The sequence below is a fragment of the Manacus candei genome, unplaced genomic scaffold (assembly GCF_025592945.1).
Source record: "Manacus candei isolate 608988 ecotype Guabito, Panama unplaced genomic scaffold, ASM2559294v1 h1tg000160l, whole genome shotgun sequence".
Classification (NCBI taxonomy): Eukaryota; Metazoa; Chordata; class Aves; order Passeriformes; family Pipridae; genus Manacus; species Manacus candei.
Window position 1 is genome coordinate 663,619 of NW_026138208.1, and position 23,570 is coordinate 687,188.

Genomic DNA, 23,570 nt, shown 5'->3' on the forward strand with positions numbered 1-23,570 from the left:
ATGTAATTAATTTATCAAATGTAAGGACCTAGAAATCTGGGGACAGGCTTTTTAGCAGGGACTCTTGAGATAAGACAAGGGGAAATGGTTTAAAACTAAAAGAGGGTAGATTCAGCCTAGATATAAAGAAGAAGTATTTAGCTATTTAGCTATTAGTATTTAGTGGTGAAACACTGGAACAAGTTGCACAGAGAAATGGTAGATATCCCATCCCTGCAAACATTCAAGGTCGGGTTGGTCTGGGCTCTGAGCAACTGGATCTGTCCCTGCTCATTGCACAGGGTTGGACTGGATGAACTTAAAGGTTCCTTCCAATCCAAAATATTCCATGATCCTATAAAAACCTTGTAGCATTTCAGTTAACTTCTTGTAACATTTCAGTGAATTACATATTAGAAAAACAGATGAAAATGATTGGGGTTTCTTAATTTCTTCATGTGGAGGGATTTTCAAAACAGAAATCCAAGGTTCTGGAAATCCTCTTCTGTTTGAAAGATTAAAAGATAGTAATAGAGGAATTAGCAAAATTGTAACAGCAATTCTTTCAAATTTCTAATGATTATACCAGAATTTTATCATCAATGATGTGAAAAAAAATGCTATGTTTTGAATCATACTCACACGACCTATCCTTGCATTTTATAGCTATAGGTAGCAAATCACCAAATAAAACTTCTATACAATTTTGCAGGTAGGAAACTGAAAAAGACAGCCTGTTTGCAATGACATGATGAACAATTACCCAGCCAGAAAAGGTAGGCAACACATGACAAGTATTAAAGAAGGAGGTCCATGGTAGACTAGTGGTCCAAATGGGAGAGAACATGGCAATATATCATACTAAAAATTCAACTCTATTTAGCAGTTTTCCCAGAGAAGCAGGATTACACACCTGCATAGATTTATTCTTTTTACCTGAATATAACTATTCAAATTCCTACCGGACCTGCCAAAGGGCACTTGCTCCACTTTGCAAGCCAAGACCATTCCTCCATCTCCTTGATTCCTGCTTGAAAACTAAAATGCTAAATTGCCTGAGCCAGCCTGTTTAAGCAACTAATGACCAGTGAGTTTGGGGAGATCACCTACTCTGATTTGAAGAGGCAGAGATTTTATTTTGTAAGTGTCCCAACAAGGTAAGGCTAAGGAGGTTAGGTCAGACAGCAGGGTGAGGTGCTGGAAATCTGAAACCACCACAGCATATTAGCAATTGATGTAATTTACCTTAAAGGGACCTGTGCAATCAGCTTTTTTTTCCTAAAACTGACATGATATTTTAGTAAGTTAGGATATGTACTTCTTCAAACCTTGATTTCTTATTTAATAATCACAAAGGAATTAAAAGCTATGTTCTTTTCTCATTATTACAGATTATATCTGACCTTCACTGCAAATCTGCACAAAGTCTGCTGTAGTAACATCAGTATGCAAAAAATTCATTTCTGTCCTGTCCTATTTTCTGCTGAACTGCAATGTCAGATAAAATGAAATGTGTATTTTAAATATTTCAACACATAAGAAGTATAAGACATATTTATCTTCCTAAAGATAAATGTGACACTTTCCCACCTCCAATCCCCACAGTGTTTCAAGGATAATTGAGAGCTGCCTCATAGTGACATCAGCACCCTTGAATCCATCTCAGCTGGTCCCATGGACACGTGTGTGTATGTCTGATTAGCCTCAGTGGTCCCTAATTCCATCCCTTCCATTCCTGAAGGTTCAGGCAACATCTCCATAGCCCTCCTGGGTTTTGCATCCTGGTCTGGGATAAATCAGGGTTTCAGGACAAGGTATTCACTAAGAGTGATTTTCCTACCTGCCCTTAAATTACCAGGTGTTGCACAGAACTGCCTACTTCAGCATTGACTATAATAGGGGTTTGACTGGATAAGATAATATCATTAATCAACGCTAGAAATATAGGGCCATATTAGAAGAAAAGCACATCTTTAACTGATTGAAGTGTTACTAGGAGTTCAGAAAAGCCCAGTTAATTATTAAACTAAAAAAAATCCTCTAAAATTCATAGCCTCCTTCATTGTTCTTTCACATCGCTCAAATATGTAATAAAATAAAATAAAAATATCCATTATTGACAAAAGTTCCATAGAATTCTTAGTCATCTAAAATTTCAAGACCAAAATGCACTCTAGAGAATTTAGATTTTTCATACATCACCCAATTAAATTTCAAACTAGGAACTGTTCTACACTTATTGGAATAAATTGCCCTGTCTACCTTTTACCATCCCCACATCTGATTAAAGATCATATCCCTGGAGAGCAAGAACTGTTAAATCATCTTAATGTTTCATTGGGAATTAGTTATAATACCAACTGAATGTGAACATTTAATTAATTTGATTTTTTTCATCTGATGCAGTTGTCTTTGCCATGCTTTGCTAAGCCATCAACTGATCCTGCTTCACAGTGTATTCTTATCTTCAGTCACACTGGTTAGGTCCAGATTTTGCACATCCTGCAACATACTAATTGGTTATTGCTCCTGCTTCTTAATTTGTACCATCTTCTGTGTCAATAACAACATTAATAGGAGTACAGAACTGCTTTGAGAAGGTTGGACTACATGACCTCCAGAAGCCCTCCTAATCTATTTTTTCCCCCACTGATGGGGCTCAAAGCACCATATAAACATCCCTTGCTAATTCACGGTCACATAAATTTAAGGCAGCTTTTCACTAATGAAATGGCAGCTGTATCTAGGTAGATAAGACCTGTAGGTAACACTAAACCATGCACTGACCTATGGACCATTGAAATTCCCTGCAAACTAAATGCCATATAATAATTTAAGTAACACTATGTAAGACTATTTATATGTTTTTTAAAAATGCTAGTATGGTGAAATCTTAAAAACAAAATAAATTAGAAGAATAGCATTCATAGAGATTAAGGGAAATTTAGAAGGATATTCTGCCCAAGAAAAGAAGCACATCAGAAGAAAACAAAGAAACACACAAACAAACAAAAAGAAAATACAAATAAAAGGGAGAAGAAACAGGTCTACCTCTAGATTTTGAAAGAATTTTTAAAAAGTCAGTAAAGTAAAATGCTTAGGTAAAAGGTCAGCTGAAGCCAAGTTCAGATGTTTTTTAGATCTGGACAAGGTGATTTCCCACTGAATTAAAACGTATTTGCAATACACACCATAAAGAGAGGAGTAAGAATACCTTTAACGCACCTTTTCACATACCAGCTCTAAAACTCATGGAAGATTTCAAGTCTCAAGACAGAAGCAGAAGCACAAATGGTCTTTCACAGCCACGTGGGCAAGAAACTGAAACAGGCTACCCAGAGAAGTTATGGATGCCCCATCCCTGGAAGTGTTCAAGACCAAGTTGAATGGGGCTTTGAGCAACGTGGCCTAATGAAAAGTGTCCCTGCCAGTGGAAGCAGGGCTGGAACGAGATGATCTTTAAGGTCCATTCCAACCAAAACAATCCCATGATTCTGTGAAATGCTTTTGAGATGAGCTTAATTGGTTACAGCATTGTGGTAATAATGCCAAGGTTTCAGATTCGATCTCTGTACGGGCCACTTACTTAAGAGTTGGACTCGATCATCCTTGTGGGTCCCTTCCAACTCAAAATATTCTGTGATCCTGTGAAGCTAAACCCCAAACTGCTTCCTACTTAACCCTACTAAAGGCATGACTCAGGTGCAGAACTACAGAGTAAATGACCTTGCATGAAATGAGAGGATTAAATTCTGAAGCTCTGCTGCTTTACCATACTTACGGCATGTGCTGGAAGCCAGAGATGTTAATTAGGAGAATTTCAGGAGAAGGTAGCACTGGATACAATAAGTAGGCCCTAAACTCCACAGAATAGATTGATCATCCACTTACAAACGCGTACAAATTAAATGTTGATGATATTAGATATGGCTGTCCTCTTCAATCTATTTTTTTCCATCTGGTCTCCAAAAAACAACAGGGACAGAACATGTTGTGGATGGGTATAGAACTGGGTATAGATTGGGTATACAAAGGCCAGGGAAAGTGATCTGGCCCTTTGCAGATTACATAGGTCAGCTCAGAAATGCTCTTATTTTCAGTCAGGGGCAGTGCAAGAAAAGGCAAGGAACTGCATTTCAGATCACCTACACTACAGGGAACTCCCTGAAAATTCCAAAACATTGTAATGTGTAGATTATTTCCTGTTTGGTACTCCTGATGTATTTGGAGTCATAAACCACTCGGAAGGTATCTCCACAAAAGGCAATATGATGTTATGTTTCTGAGTTAAGCAGCATTTCATCTGAGGAAAGCAAAATGATATACTAATCTCCAATCAACTAATAATAATTGTATACAGTTCCCAGAATGAGAATTCCAGTGTGTCTCCTTTGTTCCATATACAAATTGAATATTGAAACAAATTTTGTAATTATAATATTTACCTCTAATTTCAGCCATACTTATGAGGAAGGCCTTCTTTGGTCATTTTTTCAATCTAACATATGCACAAGCAGCAAATCAACAGAATCACAGAGGATACACCCACCAGCACATTGCCTTTGCTAGTTTTTTTTTTACCTTGAACTTGAAAACATGCCTTGAAGATTTTGGTGACTTACATATCTTGAGTCTAAATATTAAGTCTTATTGAAATATTTAAGTGCTCCGTTCCAGGATTCTTGACATGACTTGCAATTTTCAAAGCCTACTTCCATCTTCTATCAGTCATGTGAAAACATCAGATGAAGTCATTTCTTTTGTTTTGTACTGCTAAAAATCTCAGTGTGACCCACACGTTTCAAGGTGATGTGTCAGAACACTTGTACAACATGCCAGAACACTCATACATTTCTATCTGTAATCAGGCAACAAAGTGCTTGCTAAAAATCACTGCTTCAAATGCTATAAACATCCTATGACAGGTTCAGCTTTTGGTGTTGTTTTTATTTACCAATAAACAATTACACTGCATTCACTGCAACTGTTATCACTCATGAATTTGATATTAGTAGGAAATACCCTAAAGCAAGAGATTTTCCATTAAACTGATGAATCACTAGCTTTGGGGCTGAATTTTGATCTTTGATGTGGCACAAACTTAGCCTCCACGGGGAGACTTCAAGCACTGCTCTTTTGTGCAAATGTGCCTTCAAGGTAGGATTCTCTGCATTAAGAACATTCTCATCTTTTTTTAGGACACTGAAAACTACAGTTATCACTCTTGCCATTATTATTTCATAACTCTGTTTCACAGGTAGGAGATAGCTTTGGGGCAGTCATTTATTTCATTATCATGTATTATCCATTGCAAGCTTGAACATATATTCATTTGGGAGAAGGGAAGACTTGCACAAATTTGAATAAAGAAATATAAACCTGACACCTATTTTTTTAATCATAATACTAAAAAAAAATAAATAAAAAGAAGGAAAAAAGCAAGAACCCCTGCTCCCTGTGGCAATAGATCATTATAATTTCAATAGGAAGCTCAAAGAAATGGCTTTTCGCCCTCTGGATTGGACTCAAGCTTACCTATGATGCCTTGAAATGGAAAGAACCGACATGTTTCCCAGTGATACTTGATAAAGGCACATATTCCTCAGTAAACAATGCAAAAAGTCTTGGTACTAAAGCAGACAATGTCAATCATGCCCTCGCTATCAGTTCCAATGCTTATTTTCCAAAGAATGGCATCCAAATCACACTGTCAGATAAAATAGGATTCCTGATGTGAGAAAGAAATGTGCACAGCAAGAACACTGGAATATGCATTTTCCTAAAAGATCTGGAAGTCAAAGTACCATGAAATTACTAGAATTAATAACAATATGTCATCTTGTATTGGAAAAAAAAAGGATGAAAATGAGATGAAAGATAAAAACATAAAAATAAAATGCTTTTTGCTATCTCATAACAAAATTCACTTCTATAACAGAATCTTCACTACAGCAAGAAGTGCATATTTTGGCTATAATATTATTTTTATTATACACTGCAGTGCAAGAGAAACAATTCCTTAAAATATAACCAAATTGCTACGTTAAAAAAAAAAAGATTAAGTATGGATCTACCTTTTTATCACAGTTCATTTTCAAACATATTAATTAAAATTAAATTTTTAAACATATATATCAAAGTAAGTATGTCCTATGATATCTAGAATATAGTAACTTAAAAGAGAGACATTTAGGAACTTGTTGAATATTTGAGAAGCAGAGGACAGAGACTTGGAATACTCTCAGGGATCAGAAAGTACAACTACTATGAAGTTCTATCTGAAAAGGGAAATAAATTAGGGAATCTATGAGATTCTATCAATTTTTCCCTCCTAGTTTCATAAAATTTTAGGTTTATTATAGACTTAATTATTAATTATTATTATTAATTATTATTATTAATTAATTATTATTATTATTAATTCCAAGCACTACATTCCAGTAATAAAAGATATAGGTTAATATTTTAATCAAAATGAAAATGTAGTTGAAAAATATGACATTTATTACAGATTTGTGTTCTAATGAAACTTCTCTAAGGCTTTAAAATGTCTCTATACAAGTGCATCAACAGTCTTACTCTGACAGTCTTTCATTATAAAAGATATAATTTATACTAGCAAAAATCTTTCTCTCCTGTAGCTACCTAAGAGGAAACTACTCTCTCAAAATATCTCCTTTGTCTATATTAAAAAAGGGCTAGAATAGGGCATTTGTCTGTATAGCTAATACCCATTACAGTGAGAAACCAAAACAAACAAAACAGTAGAATCCATGTCATATTGATAAGATTTAGAATAAGTGGCACAGGTGCAGATCAACTTCTCAAAGAGTTCAAATGCAAAATACCTCCTCCAAATATCAGTCAACCAATATTTCAGTCTATTTACAAGTTTGGTCATTAGGCCATTTCAGTATTATGATTCTCCAAGAATGTACAAAATTTTGTCTAAAACAAGAGCTAACTGATGTTTTCCAATGAAATTTTCACATGCATAAATCTATCACATACCATCAAGAGATGTAACATTAAACAGAAAATATGAGAACTAGGTATGTAAATATATGTAAATATCTTGACCTGCTGAAAAACCCTAGTAGATTCAGACAGAGAAAAAAATAAATCTAAAAATAGCTGCAACTTACATGAAGAACAGCAACAATAAAAATAAGCCCTGAAGAAATATGCTGTATGTACAACAGCTACTCATTGGCACTTTCTTGACTGCAAGGGACTGCAAATCACAGTTATCGTCAAGTTATCTAACTACACTTTCCAATCTCCATGGCATATACTTTGCCCAGTTACTCATCATAAATGAGAATAGCTAGGGCAAATTCTTTATGACTAATTTTAACAATTTTTCCATCACTGAAGTAGTAAAGGACAAAGAGAAGATGAAAAGAAACACGACACATCCTAATTGTGACTGTAATGTCAAACTGTATTGATTATCATATAATGAGGGCAGAGGGAATAAGAGACCTAAAGAAGCTAAAGAAGTTACTCTTGGTAGTCTGCCCTATCATAAAAAGAGGGTAGATTCTCTACAGTTTAGCACTTAAGCTTATCCTAAATTATTTGAGACAAATTTCTCATTGGAAATGTCTATCCTTCACTCTCTGTGAAATACTGAAAAGTCACTAGCTTTAACTCAGAAAAAAAATGATACTTTAAAATCCCCCGGTAGCTAAACCCAGATAGTAGGATATTGATTTTCTTATTTGTATGCTGGCACCCAGACCCAGTGAAAGCACTGAGATAAAACTGCTCTTACATATGCAGATAAAAGGGAGCTTTCTAAAGGTATGTCTTATCAGATTAAAGTTTAAAAAGCCTTGAAAAGCTAGAGGAAATCTTTATCTGTCAGATGACATGTAAAAGCAATCCCTGTCCCAGTTTTCTCTGTGGTGTCAGGGCAGGTCATTACATTCAGTCTCACTTTTCAATCCAGCAACTGGCAGCTGTTGGACTTGCAGAAACCTGGTATCACCCTTCCAGTCTCCTGAAAAGTCTCTTTATACCTGTAACCTTTGAGACTTGATCACTGGAGTCTCTCAGCTCCAGACTCTCCTCCAAACTGACCACATTCAGATGCCATTTCCCCCTCAAAGGTTCCTCCTGACCCAAAATGCAGCTCTTGAGACATTGCCTTACAGAGGAAACTTTTCTGATGTTTAGCTATGAAATTAATAAAATATTACACTTGTGTAAATTAAATCATTCTACTATTTTTCAATATATGCTATGAGGGGAAAAGCCAGAAAACTCCCGAATTCTCCTGGTCAGAGCTAAAAAAAAAAAAAATAGCATTTCTTAGATCAAATTTGGAAAAGGCTCAAACTTGGTTACAAGTAAATCTGGGATAATTCATCAACAGACTTAGTTTTCCTAAATTAATCATAGCTGCACATAAAAGCAAATTTTGCAACCCTTGACACCATAAACTAGTAGAAAAGGTAAGACTTGTGTAAGGGTACAAGTAGAGACCCAATAAACTTCCAGTGCCACTGTCAGTATGCCTCTAAATCTCCAAGTGTCTTCTTGGGAAGAAGAAAACCCATCAGGAGCATGCCTCAGGTAACCATTCTGTTCTCTGCTCACTGCTGCCCTGTAATTACTTTGAGCATAACTTCATATTAAAAAAAAAAGAAAAAAAAGTTTGAAGGGTGGAAATTATTTCTAACATGTTTGTTAAAACATGATGCCAGGATTTTTTTTTAAATATGTACATTCACAACTAATTATCCTTTCTTGTTTTTACAACAATTTTCAACTTGATGTAGATATTTTCAGCCTTATTTATAATGCTCTAACTCAATAGCTGCCTTTACGCTACAGGTTAAGCTCAAAAGGAGCTAATATTTTAAAAAATTATTCCAAAATAACAAGGTATCACTGCATTAGGAATAATTCCTAAACCATGTGGCACAGGCAGCTTATCAGTTTTAAGAGATACAACTGGTTGCTCCCAGTTAAAGCCTATGGAGTAAGACTTACAGGGGAACTGTAGACTTCCAGTGTGGTGTGGCTGGTTTCACATTAAAGAAACATTGCTTTATTTGTAATACTTAGTCCTTTAAGTGAAATCACTGAAAAATTTTCAATCTTCTTTTCTTTAGGCTCTTGTAGCTTGTGCAGGAAAGAGTTTATGAGACCATGACAAGAAGTTACACTAAAAGATTTGGGAAAAGAGCAAGATGCAAAGAGGAGATGAGAAGGAATCTATAAACAAGATATGGAATCATTATTGGAAATAAAATGGAGACTAGCATAAAGAAGAGGAAAGAACTGAGCAGCAAAAGTTAGTATAAATGGGGTGGTGGTACAAAGGATAAGAAGTGAAAACAGACAAAGCAATATGAAAACTAATGGGAAAGAGCATCTTAATGTGGCACCACTCGGTTGTCCAATAAAACACTGCAGCATTTGTCCAAATACAACAATAAATTGACACTTGCAAATTAAAGTGCACGGCACAGGCTGCAATAGATCAAACTGAGAGGGTTCTTGGAAAAGGACAGTGAATGAAAACCTGAGAGACCTGTATTAAATTACAGGTTTGGCCATTATCTTCCTATGAGATATGAAAAATGGGAATATAATGCCTCCTACCTTGTTGTGACGATAAAACTCATTAATTACCGTGAAGTGCTCCCACATTACAGACAGCATTGGGGAGGGGAAATAAGCAGAATCTAATTGCTGTTGTAGGATAAAGAGTACAAAAGGTCTATTACTGATTGATGGACTACGGGGTTACAAATTGATCATTTTATCTGAGACTGAGAAATCCAAAGGCCAAAGAATGATTGACCTTCACATTCTTGTTTGTTTTTTAAGTCCAAGAAAACACAGTGATTAGATTCAAAAAGGCCCACCGAGACAGTAGAAGAAAAATGAGAGAAGAATCTCCTGAATGTGGTATGTAGACAGGAAGAAGGAAAGCAAACTGTACTGCAGCATATACAGAAAAATACACAGAATTTAAGTTTAAGAGGATTGCTCTTCTGATAAAGTTGTAATTCTAAAAGGATGAGTGGAGACAAATTAAAACTGGTGAGGAGGACCGGTGAGATTAATTTCTTCTCCATCCAAAAGTTAAGATCTAAGAGTCTGTAATAGAAACTGGTCAACAGAGAGAAATACACATCTAGATTCAGCTGACCTTAGACATCTGTCTCAGAACAAACTGAACAGCTCTCTAGAGGTACCCACAGGGACTAGCTTAGATGTCTAATCTAAAAAAAAATAAATTTCTGCTGCTAATTATTCTTAATTGTACTGAAAAAGGAATATAATATCATTTCCCATGAATAAATGAAGGCTCGCTGCATGGACGAGGAAAAAAATATGGACTTAGAGGCAGAAAAGAATGGATGGCAAAAGCAGTTTTACTGACCAGTGCTTCAGAGATGATTCTCTTAAAATCTCTTGATTTAAAAAAAAAAAAAAGAAAAAAAAAGAAAAAAAAAAAAAAAAAGAAAAAAAGAAAGGCTGTCTCAAACATTTTTTTCAGGCAGGAACAGGGGAGAAGAGTCTGTAGTGTTTGCATACATATTTGAGACCTGGATGAACCCAATATTTAAGCATTGTAATTCTGTTTCCAGAAGTGATCAGCACCTGCCATTCTAGTGACTTTAATGAGAACAGACGAATATCTTTCAAATTTAGGTTACTTTTTATGAAGTTTACCTAAAACATGCACATTTTAAAACTCAGGACAGTCTGGTTTATTGTATTTGGATTCAAGTACTCATAACTCTATATAAGCATATATAGTAGTTCTGCTTGACATGATCTATGTATCTTCTTTAATTGCCTTACAGCAGAGGCATCAATTATAATAGTGATACCATCAATCTCTAAAGAATACTTGATTAAAAAGTGCAAATGAAGCATGCTGGCAATTCTGATTAATACATTTAAAATATTTTTTCTACGGTTTTATAAATTAAACCTATAATGAAGACAAGCAGTTGTATTATCTCAAGTGAAGGTGAGGATAACTTGTATTCTCCCCAGAAGACATAAAGATTTTTAACAGTTAATGGCAGATAGGAGAGCTCAAACCTCTTAAAGGAAGAGTTTTAGTAAACCAGGAATTGAAGTATCATACATTTAGTTTAAATCTTGTGACTGGATTTTCAATTTCCCCAATGCTTGCTACAGTCAAATAAGCAACCACAAAGTGCATGAAAATAATTGTTCAGTAGCATTTTACATCTGCCTTCTCCTCATGTAAAAAATTTCTTACAAAGAATACAGAACACCATAACATGAGCTTGGAAAATAAGGCCAGAAAATGGCTTCTTCAGAGTAAATTATTTACATTTATCATTTTGATCCTCCAGACCTGTAATTATGATTTTATTACATTTCAAAAAGTGAATGATACTGCTGTATGCATCTTTATTCTCTCAGCACATACTCTGACTGATCAGTAACCCAAGCTACATGAAAGGAGACAGACATTGAGAATTAGAACATAAAACATTATCTGGCTCTTGAGGAGAATTTGGAGACATTTTTAAGTTTCTTGCTTTCTTGCTTTTGCAAAATATTTAAATGCTAGTCTTATAGTTTCATTAATATTTTCAATCCCTTAATTTTCAAGGATTACAAGTTAATTTACAAGTAAATCTGGGATTTACAAAAGGAAATAAAATTAAATGAAACATTACTTACATCATTCTGATCATCTTTTGCATTGTAATAGATTATATCATTATTCTGTAAGAGAAAGAAAAGTAATTCTGTTAGTTTCAAAGGCGAGAATAAATTTAAGTAACAATACTCTGTACTATTGTAAAATACATTTTGAAATAAAAAAACACAGTTCTTTATGTATTCTCTCTGAAACAAGACAGACTCAGATCTTTGCTTGCTCTCTGTTGTGTGTCGTATTTGTCATGCTCATGCTTACGTTCATACATTTAATGCTTCTTCCTTGGGAAGCTACATAAGTCACCCAAAACACAGCTAGAAAAGTACGGATAACATTGGACAAACTCGAGAGCTCATAAAAGACTTCCATAAGTTGTTTCTGTTACAGACATGTGACTTCCCCCGCGCAATTAGGTGATTTATGCACCATGACATCCAGCAGACAACAGATACAGCGATGCACGGGCGTTGCTAAGTGGGTTAAGTATTTGTTGCACACACGTTTATTCTTCTATTCACCTCCCACGGTGAAAATACAATCTGCGAAAATACATCACAGCAGTCTGGCTGTGGTAGTGGAGAGCAGATCCTGGCAGCTCTGTAGAAACACTGTACCATGTAATTCAAGTAAAGCAAAGAAGGAGAAGATTGCTAGTTTCCATTACAGAATCAGTAAGAAGCTTCATTCAGCAGTTTGAAAATTGGGCTATTTCCTACAGAATACAGTTTTGTTTTCTCTTGAAATATTTCTGAACCATTTAACAGCCTCAAAGACTTAGGTTTGCTGTAGTAGCTTTCCACCAAATAGAATTGCTGCAATGTGCCCAACAGCTTTTCATCAAAATCAAGCAATTGTTATGTGCATTTCTCTATTAAATAGTATGGACAGAGTATTTTTAAGTCCCTTCACAGATTTTGAATAAATAAAGGAGAAATTACATTTCTTCATGTCCAGCAGCGTGTTTAAAATATTACTTGCACTAAAAAAGTGCAATGACATGTACTACAAGGTAAAGCACTTCACCCTTATAAACCATCGTTTTCCTCACTCCATAAATAATGACATCATTTATTCTTCTTTGTGACCTTTTAGAGAGTCAGACATGAAATATATTACAGATGAGCTAAATGCCATTTGAGGTAAATGCTATTAACATGAACTCATGCTTTTTGCTTTTCCCTCAAAATGCATTTTTCCATCAAGATGCTGTTCTATCCACAGGTCAGTTGGTTTTGTACTGGGATCTGGATAATGAAGCCAGATACAAGGGTGTGGTAGACACAGGAGGAAATTCCTTTAATCATTAAAGACTAATGATGACTGAAAAGCTAATTGTTTATTCACTGGATTGTTATAAAGAAACAACCATATAATGCTGTGGAAGCCTCAGAGTGTGTCGGAAGAGGCAAAAGATTCTATTTTCTTTGGTTCCTCTTACTTTTTACATGGCTGTAAATAGTTTGGGCTCTTCAAAACCCCATCTGATTCTTTAGCAGGCAAAGGATCCAACTCTGATTGGTACTAGCCAGAAACATTAACACAAGTGCTTTCATCACAAAATGATCTGCTCAGTTGAAAAAAAAAATGTTTCACTTCAGAAGATAGGGAAAAAAAACTCCTTACGTTAGGTTGTGTTAGAGCAGTTCCCCTGTAATCCTTCCCTGGAAGGTTTTGTTCAGGAAAAATGAGCTGCAGGAAAAGCAATATGGACGTACCTCTCTGTATATTATGTATATATTGGTTTTGTTTACTGTTTTCATTCTTAAAAGGAACATTTTCATAAAACACAATGCTATTAGGCCCTCTCCTGCATTGACTCTCATCTAGATATCAGTTTATTTCCACAGCCCCTTCCCATTGCTCATGTTTACCCTAGCAGTACACCCTGTTGTAGAATCATTATTACATAGGATTTTTAACACTGTCCTCAACAGATACAATTGTGTTTATCTACTTAAACAAAATGATTCTTTATTGTCAGAATTATATTTCCTCATCTTTTATATTTTTATCTATTTGTTTAAATTGCTCGAAGCTGGCATAGCTTTACTATGTACTTCTACTGGACTGAACAGTATTTTTAAAATCACCTATTAAAGAACTATGTTTCAGAAACATAATATGTTTACAAATTAATTAAAATAAACACCTCCCCATATCAAATGAATTAGGTATTTTGTTAGGCTATTCATATCCTGTACTTCATTACCCTGCCTGGATATATTACCTATATAATGCATAAACTAACACTGACATCAGACATATCTTACTGCTCTTAATACAGAAAATATGAGATACCCAGTGCTACAACACACTAAATGCTGTACAGTTCACAAATTAGATTAATGGATCAGTCAGATCTTTAGAGGACAATTTTTCATAATTTAACTACTTCTAGTTGACAAGAACAAATTGCTTTGTTGCTGGTACTCATGCGAGTAGTTTACTTATTTATTAACTTCTTGACACAAAGAATTTGAATTTTCCCACTGTTGTACACTTTTGCCACCAGGTAATACAACACACTTGGTCAGCAAGCCTAAGATGCAATATAAATATCAGAGATACTTATTTTTGTTTTATCCAGTAATGCTATGAGAGAGAGGGGGTAAATATTCTCTATTGCTTCTGTTAATGAATGAAGGGATTTAATAAGACAGTCCTGAAGCTGAATTTATGAAAGAGAGACTTTAGAAGATCATATGAATAAATTAGAAACTTTAGCATAGTATCAGTATATGAGTTTACAAAATCTATGCAATTGGAAAGGTGAAGGGTAGTTTTCACTGCCTTTAATTCCCCTTTCAAAGCAAACAGTTTCAGCATCTGACAAGGGTATTAGGCAAGGTATATAAAAATTACAATAAGGACCAGGTCATAAATGTTTTATTTGTGACTCTTACTATTTTCTTTTCTATCCTAATAATTTTCTTTCACATTTCCATTGTAAGTATTATCTGCTGAAGTGAGATTGTTCCGTCGTCTTTTTATTGCTTTTCATTTCAATAGTTGTATGTTTTCCAACTTGGGGTATAAAACAATTCAAGTGGGAAACACTACATATTGGCTACTATTAATAAATTCTTAAATTTCACCACATAAAATACGAAGTTTCTGGTCTCTATAGCGTCTATGTCTAGAGGTTTGAAGAAACACACATCTGCAAATGAAATTTGAACTCACACCAACACTAACTTACACTCAGGTTTTGATTCTCTACTGAGCAACTTTACAGACACAGTCTATTGATTTAACAAATAAATACCTAAACTCAACTCAGGATTATGTGAATGGAACTGAAGTTGGCTTGTCATCACAGGAAATAAAGCTTTTTTTTCAATCACATTCTTTCAAGAACAATAAAAAGGGATTATACCACAACAAGACATATCTGACACTACAGATAATAATGTATAGTAAATTGTAATAATATATCTATGCCACTTTGTTGTCAAAAGCTATACAGTCTCCTTTACCAAGTGCCAAAAAGAAAGCTCCTTGTCATTGCTGCCGCATTATGGTGTCTGTAGGAAAACCTTCTCTCTAAATGTTATGCTAGAATTCCAAGAATTTTCCACTGTGCTAGTTTAAAAGTTAACCAGCAGGGGGAATGAACTCAACTCAAAGGAGAGATTATAAGTCAGAATAACAATTTATTAAAATAATACAGTAAGTACAATAATACAAACAAACAATTGGTCTCAACCCACAAAAACCCAAATGTATAACCCAGTGCCCTGGGGCCTGAACAAAGTGGTGTTCCTTGGGCCCTGTTTGAGTCCAAAGTAAAGGGAGAGGGGAAGAACCTGCTGGTGGGAGAGCTGCTGCAGCCTGGCCAGAACTGGTGATCGCAGTCCAGTGGTGGTCTAAGTCTGGTTGAGAGCGATGAGATGCAGCCGTCCTCTGGATCCCACGAGTGGGTTGAAAAATGTTCCAAAACTCCAAGATTATATATCCTCCAGTTCAGGCAGGAATGTTCAGTGCTCCCCTCAGGGCGGGGAGTTCCACCAAGGGTGTGAGGACAGAAACATCCTCCTATCTCACAGGCCTCAACACCTAGTTTATAGCCTGAGGAGTCAGGCTCTATGGGCAGAGGGTGCGAATAGTCTATTGACAACAATAGTCTAGTTTCTGGGAAATGACATGGAAGGCTATAGAATACAGTTTTGGGTTACACCCACCATGATGAACTGATCTCAGCTGTCCTAACTAGGACATCCACATAATACGAGCCCCACCAACTAGTCTAATGTCTCTGTTTTTGGTAGGAAGACTGTATATTTGATTTTTTGAAATATCTGCTTTCCCACAAGAGATGTTTGCGTTTCATTAGGGAAAGAAAAAAAAAATACTCTAAGCCTTAAGATTTTCCACAAACACCCTATGTGGTCAGTTCAGAAATGTTGCTTTCACTGAATCTGTGGTTAAGATTACATATGCCCTCAGGTCTGTCCATGGGCTCCCTAGGGATTTTATGCAACTCTGTGCCCGTGATGGAGCCCAAAATGGTGTTAGGCCTACAGGGAAGATTGAAGGCCTGAAATGAATACTAGAACTTTATGAGACACTCTAATGAACTACCAGAAAATAAATTATTAAAAAAAAAAAAAAGGGAGATTAAGAAACTTGTTTTCTGCAGCTTTTCATATATTAAGAAATTAACGTAATGTATTAATTGAGATAGACATCACAATTATCCTTTTCCCCCTAAAGTAGCAGTTCAAAAACAATTGTAGGTAAAATGTGAAAGCAAAAAAAATTACACTTTTATTCATTTCAGAGATGTTAGAAGATATTGAACTCCCTCAGAAAAGAAAACAGAAGAGTGTTTGTTAAAGATCTCCATAATTCAAAGATTTACTTCAGTGAACCACTGGAGGTAAATATAAAATTAATGTAGTAGATTATATTGCAAATACATGTATATTATATATATATATATATATATATACACTACTGCATAATCATTAGTGCACGTTTTAAATTCTGAAATTAAGGCAAATATGTTTATTTAGATTTTCTTTTAAAACAGGATACTTCCCATGACTTCTAAGTATTTTACCCAGAAAAGTGCTAAAGCACCCAAAGTGAGGCAATGTATAAAAGCTCCTCCATATTGCAGCTAATCTGCAACTAGTGAGGATTATTTTGGTTTGCAGGTAATGAGGTAGAGTTAGAAATCAACATTTGAAAGAAACCAAACCATGTTGCAAATATATGTCTGATTTTGATGTTGTAGTTTAAAAATAAGTTCTTAAAATTACGAATACAAGTTTTGAGAACATTTTAAAATAATATTAATTCCACACATTTGGAAAAGACATTCACATTAATGAAAGAACTTGGTGTTCTTTTGCTCAGCGTGTGGCAATAAAAATATTAATAATACTTGTCCGTTTCACTTTTCATAGGCAGACCAAATGAAATTAGTGTAAAGGCCTACAAATCCTAAAAAAAACCCACATTCATTAAGTGTTCATAAAAGATCTGTTTTAATTTTAAAAAATATTTTGTTGTGTCCCCTGAGATACAGAAGTACATTAAAAAATATTCACTCTAATACCTTTGGGGTAATTAAGATTTAAACCCATCCTAATAAATTGTATGACAAATAAGCCAGGCAGTTTTAGTTTAATCCCTTATACAGTCTGACATGCAGTTTAAGGCACAATTAGACTCTTCAGAAAAGAAAGCTAAATATGGTCTACCACACAAAAAATTATGTCTATTTCTAAAGAGGATAACTTTAGGGAATAAAAGCCTGCAAATAGGGTAAAAGAAGGAAAGAGTGCCAACTACTACAATCTCTTTTGTTATAGCTTTGTAATTTTATATAAGTGAAATGACACATGTAAAAGAGGGGGATTAGCAGCTAATAACTTTTTTTTCATTCAGCATCCATGTGTGGAAATATTGATTTATCACTTGTCTTCAAAGTGAACAAAATGCCAGGCAATACAGTAAACCATTTGCAATTATAACTACAGTGTATGCATGCAAGTACAGTGTTTGAACATGAGCTGTAAGAAATGAGTTAGAAAGTGCATTTAAAACATGATCTTGAAAAAGGACTTAGAAAATATATTTTTTAAAATATTTTTAATAAAAACATTAAAAATATTAACCAGTTAAATAACATCCTCATCAAGAGACATGACCCAATATAACACATAATATGGGCAAATGAGTCACTTGAGTTAGACATTTTTTCCCAAAACCTAATTCAACCAAATAACTGCTTTGTCAGAGTACTAAATTTCAAACACTAATTAAAACCTTCCAGGTTTGCGCTACAATTTATGATAAGCCTTTTTCATCAGATTTGTGTAACGGGCTTTTCTCAAGATTCTATTGAGACTAATGATTGAAATGAAAAGATGAAGATTTCAGGAAATAGCATAAAGGAGCATTAAAGGTGCTGTATATTCTTTCTTTTAAATGATGAGAAAGATCAACTTTTTCAGCATTCACTTACAGGTTGTTCCTTTGCTGAAATTAACAATCCAGAAACCTTCAAATTCATAGACAGTTTTCATGCAGGGGTCACTTATCCATTCACAGAGTGATAAATAAAATGAGTAATTTAATAATCATCTGCATGCTAAACAGTGGGACTAAAACATAAAAGCCTAATATAAACAGATAAATTATCAGATAAGTGTAATATACTGATACAGATGCCAGATAAAAATATACTCTATGAAAAATAGATTTTCAAGCCCTTGACATTGATTCTGAAGAATTTTGATCTGAGACTAGATCCAAAGATTGCAATACTGATGGTGGTCAGATTTTAGGCATCTGAATTAAAAACTGAGATTGTGAAAGAGTTCATTGAGGTCTAAACTTAGAAGAATCTAAAACTTTGGAAATATTTGAGATTCCAACATTGATATTCTCTAGGTATCTAGGTATCTATAAGGTATCTATTCTATTTCTACAAGGACCTTTGAAGAACCTCAGACTTCACATTTCTGAGAAGTTTGGACCCTACTCTGCATATTCACAAATTCAGGACCCATAAACTGAAGGCTCTCACCTCTCTAATTTAAGGTAATTCCTATCACTGAACACACCAGTCTTTGGAATATCTAATAATGAATAACAGCCTTTTAAATATATTAAAAGAATTAAGTCACGATCTGGAAATGGAATAGACATTTGCCTTGCTCTCATCTCCTTTTCCCCTCCCCTTCCTTTCTCCTGACCATGTGAATAGTATAGTTATAGGGCTTTGCTATTTAGAAAAAAAATAATATTATTATTATTTTCAACTCTGGATTCTGCATTAGAGCATTGCATTTCATATAGCAAACCCTACATTTTCTTCCTCACTTTTACTGATTGTGAAAATACATTTAATGCAAATGGTTCAGCTAAAACTCAGAAACTCATGCAATGAAAATAATACTGAAAAAAACCCAAACATGAAATTTCTGTGAAGAAGTATATTAAGATAGCATGCATTTTAAAAATGCAAAAGCTATTTAAATGCATATCCTAAAAACACTGTACTCTAGCTTGAGAGGTAAGTTATTTTACCAAATCATGGTAAGATCAATGGCTTAAGGCAGGTACTTACTTGTAAGAGCAAGTATGTGTTTCAAATAGGAGAGCACATATTATAGTATTAGAGCTTCTGAATACTTACATCTCTCAGGCACATCATGACCTTGCCCTAATCAGGAACCAAGTACAAGAGCCAGGCCAAGTGCAAGAGGCTGAGTGTGGCAAGCTATGACACACATGGAAGTGCCAACAAGGAGTGCAATGAGCCCTGGTACAGGCTGTGCATTGGTGAACGAAAAGAGAACACATGAGAGGCTGGAAAAACATGATAATGCCATGGACTGATTTGACTGGCATCCTGCAACACCTGCCTATAAACTCCCCAGTAACAGAGACTGTAGGGGAACGTTGTCATGTGAATGTTTGACATGTCAGGAGAGTCAAGCATCAAGGTGGAACCAGTCAGCAATGGTGCCAAGCCACTGCCCACAGCCCAGACCTGGGGGAAGCATCCCATGTACCCCAGGCTGGGCTCTGCCAACTCACCAGCACTGTGGCCAGGTCAAGTCTCAGCTTATTTTTTGCATAGGGAGACACCTCAATATATTAGAGGACTGAGCAACCACCAACCATACGAAGTTCAACAAGAAAAAGTGCTGGATTTTGCACCTGGGATGGGGCAACTCTGGATATACATACAGACTGGGGAATGAGAAGCTGGAAAGCAGTGACAGAAAAGGGACCTGGGAGTCCTGTTGGGTGGTAAGAATATGAGTCAGCAGTGCCCTGACAGTCAGGAGGGCCAATCATGTCCTGGGTAACAGGCAAAGCATCGCCAGCAGGGAGAGGGAGGGGATTGTCCCTCTCTGCTCAGCACTGGGGCAGCTTCACCTTGAATATTGTGGCAGTTTTGGGTACCACAATATAAGAAAGATATTAAGCTACTAGAGACTGTCCAAAGGAGGGCAATCAAGATGGTGAAGGGTCTTGAGGAGAAGCCGTATGAGGAGCTGTTGAGGGCACTTGGTCCATTCAGCCTGGAGAAGAGGAGACTGACGGGAGACCTCATTGCAGTTACAACTTCCTTGTGAGGGGAAGCTGTAACCCCATCTCTGTGGTGACAGTGACAGAACCTGAGGCAATGGCCTGAAGTTGTTTCAGAAAAGGTTTATGTTGGATATCAGAAAAAGATTCTTCGCCCAGAGGGTGGTTGGGCACTGGAACAGGCTCCCCAGGGCAGTGGTCACAGCACCAAGGCTGACAGAGTTCAAGAAGCATTTGGATGATACTCTCAGGTACATGGTGTGACTTTTAGGGATGATCCTTTGCAGGGCTAAGACTTGGACTCGAACCTTGTGGGTCCCTTCCAACTCAGCATATTCTGTGATTTTCTGCCACAGCCCATCCATTTCTTGGCTCACTTAATGGCATGACCTTCACAGTGGCACATTGTCTCGTGTTCCTTTCTTCACCATGACAATATCTGATTACATGCTGAATTTAACCACGCTTCATTTAATTTGTCTTGTGCAAATTATAATTAGTAAAGCTGAGTAAGAAGTTTTTTATATCACATTCAGATCTCAGGAGAAAACCCTGCTATTTTTCACAGAGTGCAATAAACAGGATTTTTTTTCCTCAGTGCCCATATTATAGTACATTATACATTTACTTAGAAAAATGAGAAGTAATGAAGAGTATTAAAGTTGCATGCACAGCCTCAAAAGGAGGCATAACAAACACTAAAAAGGGTACTTCTGTCTTCACATCTCTAGAATTGATCATTGAAACTGAAAAGAATAACTTCTCCATGTCAAACAAAACTCCAATTTCCAGATATTTTTCACGGTAAGAATTGTAAGAAACTGCCATTAGACTACTTAAGCTGTCAGGATGATACTTAACTCCAATCTAGAACGTTTTTTTGGAAGAAGATGATAGAGAGGCAATGTAGCAAATACCATAACTTTGTACACAACTTTTTTCCAAAGACTGTTTCAAGCCATTTTATTTCGTACTGAGATGAAACACACTACAGTCAACAAAACAGACTCTAGAACAAATCCAGCCAAATCTCCCTCAGTATACTTACTATGTCCCCAAAGGATGACAAAAAAGTCTAGGATTTTATGTACTTGCATGTACCAAGAAAGAAAATCAAATTTAAAGAACTGGCTGCATATATAAAGAAATACAAATAACCATCCTCTCTATTCCTCCTCCAGTCCTCTAAGTCAAAAGCAAGGAACATAGAGACAACCCTGAAAAACAAAAATATTTTAAATCCATTTTAATTTTGGTAAATATATTCTTCCAAAAGGTTCAGGAAACTACTAATCTTCTCATCACAGTAACTTCCTCAAAGTATAAGGAACTGTGAATGGTTTCTTTTTATAAGGCAAAATGCAAGTGATTACAAAGCAGATTTCCAGGTGGGAAAATCAAATTAATTTGTTAGCAGCTAATTAACCTCTATATCACACTATCTGATCAGTTTAATTAAAGCAGCAAAGTATGTTTATTTTAATTTATTCAGCATTATTTTCTTTAGTTGATGAAAGAACATAAAAATAAAATAAATAATAATAAATTTAAAAATTGTCTAAACTGATTGCATATTATCTAGATTGTAAATACTGGTACCAGTAAAGTACAGAGACCTAGTTAAACAATTTGGACATGAGTTTACATCAGATTCACAGGAAATCAGCATTCTGAATTCATACTTATGGAGCTGCTGGGATGTAATGAATCTCTTGCACTATGATAACTGAATATAGAAAATATGCCAGTCCTCCAACTCCAAAAAAATCTGCAAAAGCCTTTTAGAAAATTATTTTCCACCAAACAATGGGCAAACCTTTAATAGAATTTGTTCCCAAAAATGAGTGTGCATCTGTTACATTATCACTGTCTTCTATCCATTACAGCCAACAAATAAGAACATGTTTAGCAATGTTGCAATCAGTGGTTACAAAATACTTGAAAGGAATCAAATTTTGGGCATGTGACATCACAATGGAATAAAAGCTCAAGAGTCTAGCTTCTCAGTGATCCATAAGAGTGGCTGAAGAGGGGATAGTGCAAGGCTTATCCAAACCCAGCAGTACACTGAGGTCAGCAGTCCGTAGGATATTGCTCTGTTCCTGCATCATCTCAAAGTTCAGAACAAGAATCTGAGGATAAATGTGTATGTGTATTTTAAAAGAATATTTTTATCACTTTTTGCATACAGATTTGTACTAATTTAGTCAATCAGAAGCTGCTAAAACTAATCAGTGCTGAGCAGAGACAAAAATCAGGAAAATTGCTGATAGATCATGACAGGAGTTCAGGACTCTCAATGGAAAATTCTCTTACCACTTGCATTTTCATCAGAAGATAGCCAGGCAAGATAAAATGTATAAGGAACGGACTACACAAAAGTGAACTCCACAAGTCATGACTGCCAGTATTACACAAGTAAATTTATATCATCTTAATCCCTCTGACTTTGTAATGTATTAAACAATTAATGGCTATATGTAACTGAATTGTAACTTTTAAAATTTAGTCATTATGATCAACTATCTAAAGAAAAGGTTATCCTCACTTCCAATTCCACACTTATACCATGAAAATAATGTAAATATATCCAACTTAAGTCTGACAAACTTATTCACAATTAATGTCATGAAGTTTGCACTGCAGCTATCGGAAATCCATTGACACAAAAAAACCCAGATACTTTTCTTTGCACTAGAGTAACATCTTTAAATTTTTATTCAAAGACTGCACATTGTGTTTTAAACTCATTATTTAAGTTCCTACTTCATTGGAATTGCATAACAGTTAATGACATTAAAAAATATTAGAGGAAAAAAATTAAGTTTTAGGCATTTACAAAATGCTGCAGGAATTATGGATTATCAGTGCTGGTAATTATTCTTAAACTTGAGAATATATGAGTGGGTTGATATTTGGATCAATTTTCAGAAGTTCAGGAATCATTCTGTGATCTTAAAGACCATGAAGTCAAATTTTGCCTTTGAATATGTCCGTTTTGACAGGAAATAAAGGGAAGAAAAAAAAACACAAAACCTCCACATTATTTCAGTATATGTTTGGCTCCAAAAAAATTTGAACTTGTTGTTTGATCCATTCAGATGATTTTATTAAATTACTGAATATAGTATATAGCAATCTGTATACGAGTTGATAAAATGTAAAATACATAAAATGCAAAAAATATTTTCCCTACTAAAATTATACCAAATAAAAATAAAATCAGTGCTATCAAACAATTTTTCTGTCATCCTCCTCTTTAAATGTTCACGCAAAATTCAGAGATTTAAGTCTGATAAACAGTGTTTTGTATGAAATATTAAGACAAAATTTATGTCTTCATCCTAATTTTTAAAAAGTGCTTTAAAAT

General features: G+C 35.2%; 1 protein-coding gene across 3 annotated transcripts in view; it reads right to left on the reverse strand.

Annotated features, from left to right (window-relative positions):
* Nucleotides 1–23,570, reverse strand: part of CACNA2D1 (calcium voltage-gated channel auxiliary subunit alpha2delta 1) — a 330,506-nt gene that overhangs the window by 171,980 nt on the left and 134,956 nt on the right. For all 3 annotated transcript variants that reach the window (XM_051772865.1, XM_051772864.1, XM_051772863.1), the window contains exon 4: nt 11,668–11,712. In XM_051772865.1, the coding sequence (XP_051628825.1) occupies nt 11,668–11,712 (45 nt within the window). The remainder of the gene's footprint in view (nt 1–11,667; nt 11,713–23,570) is intronic.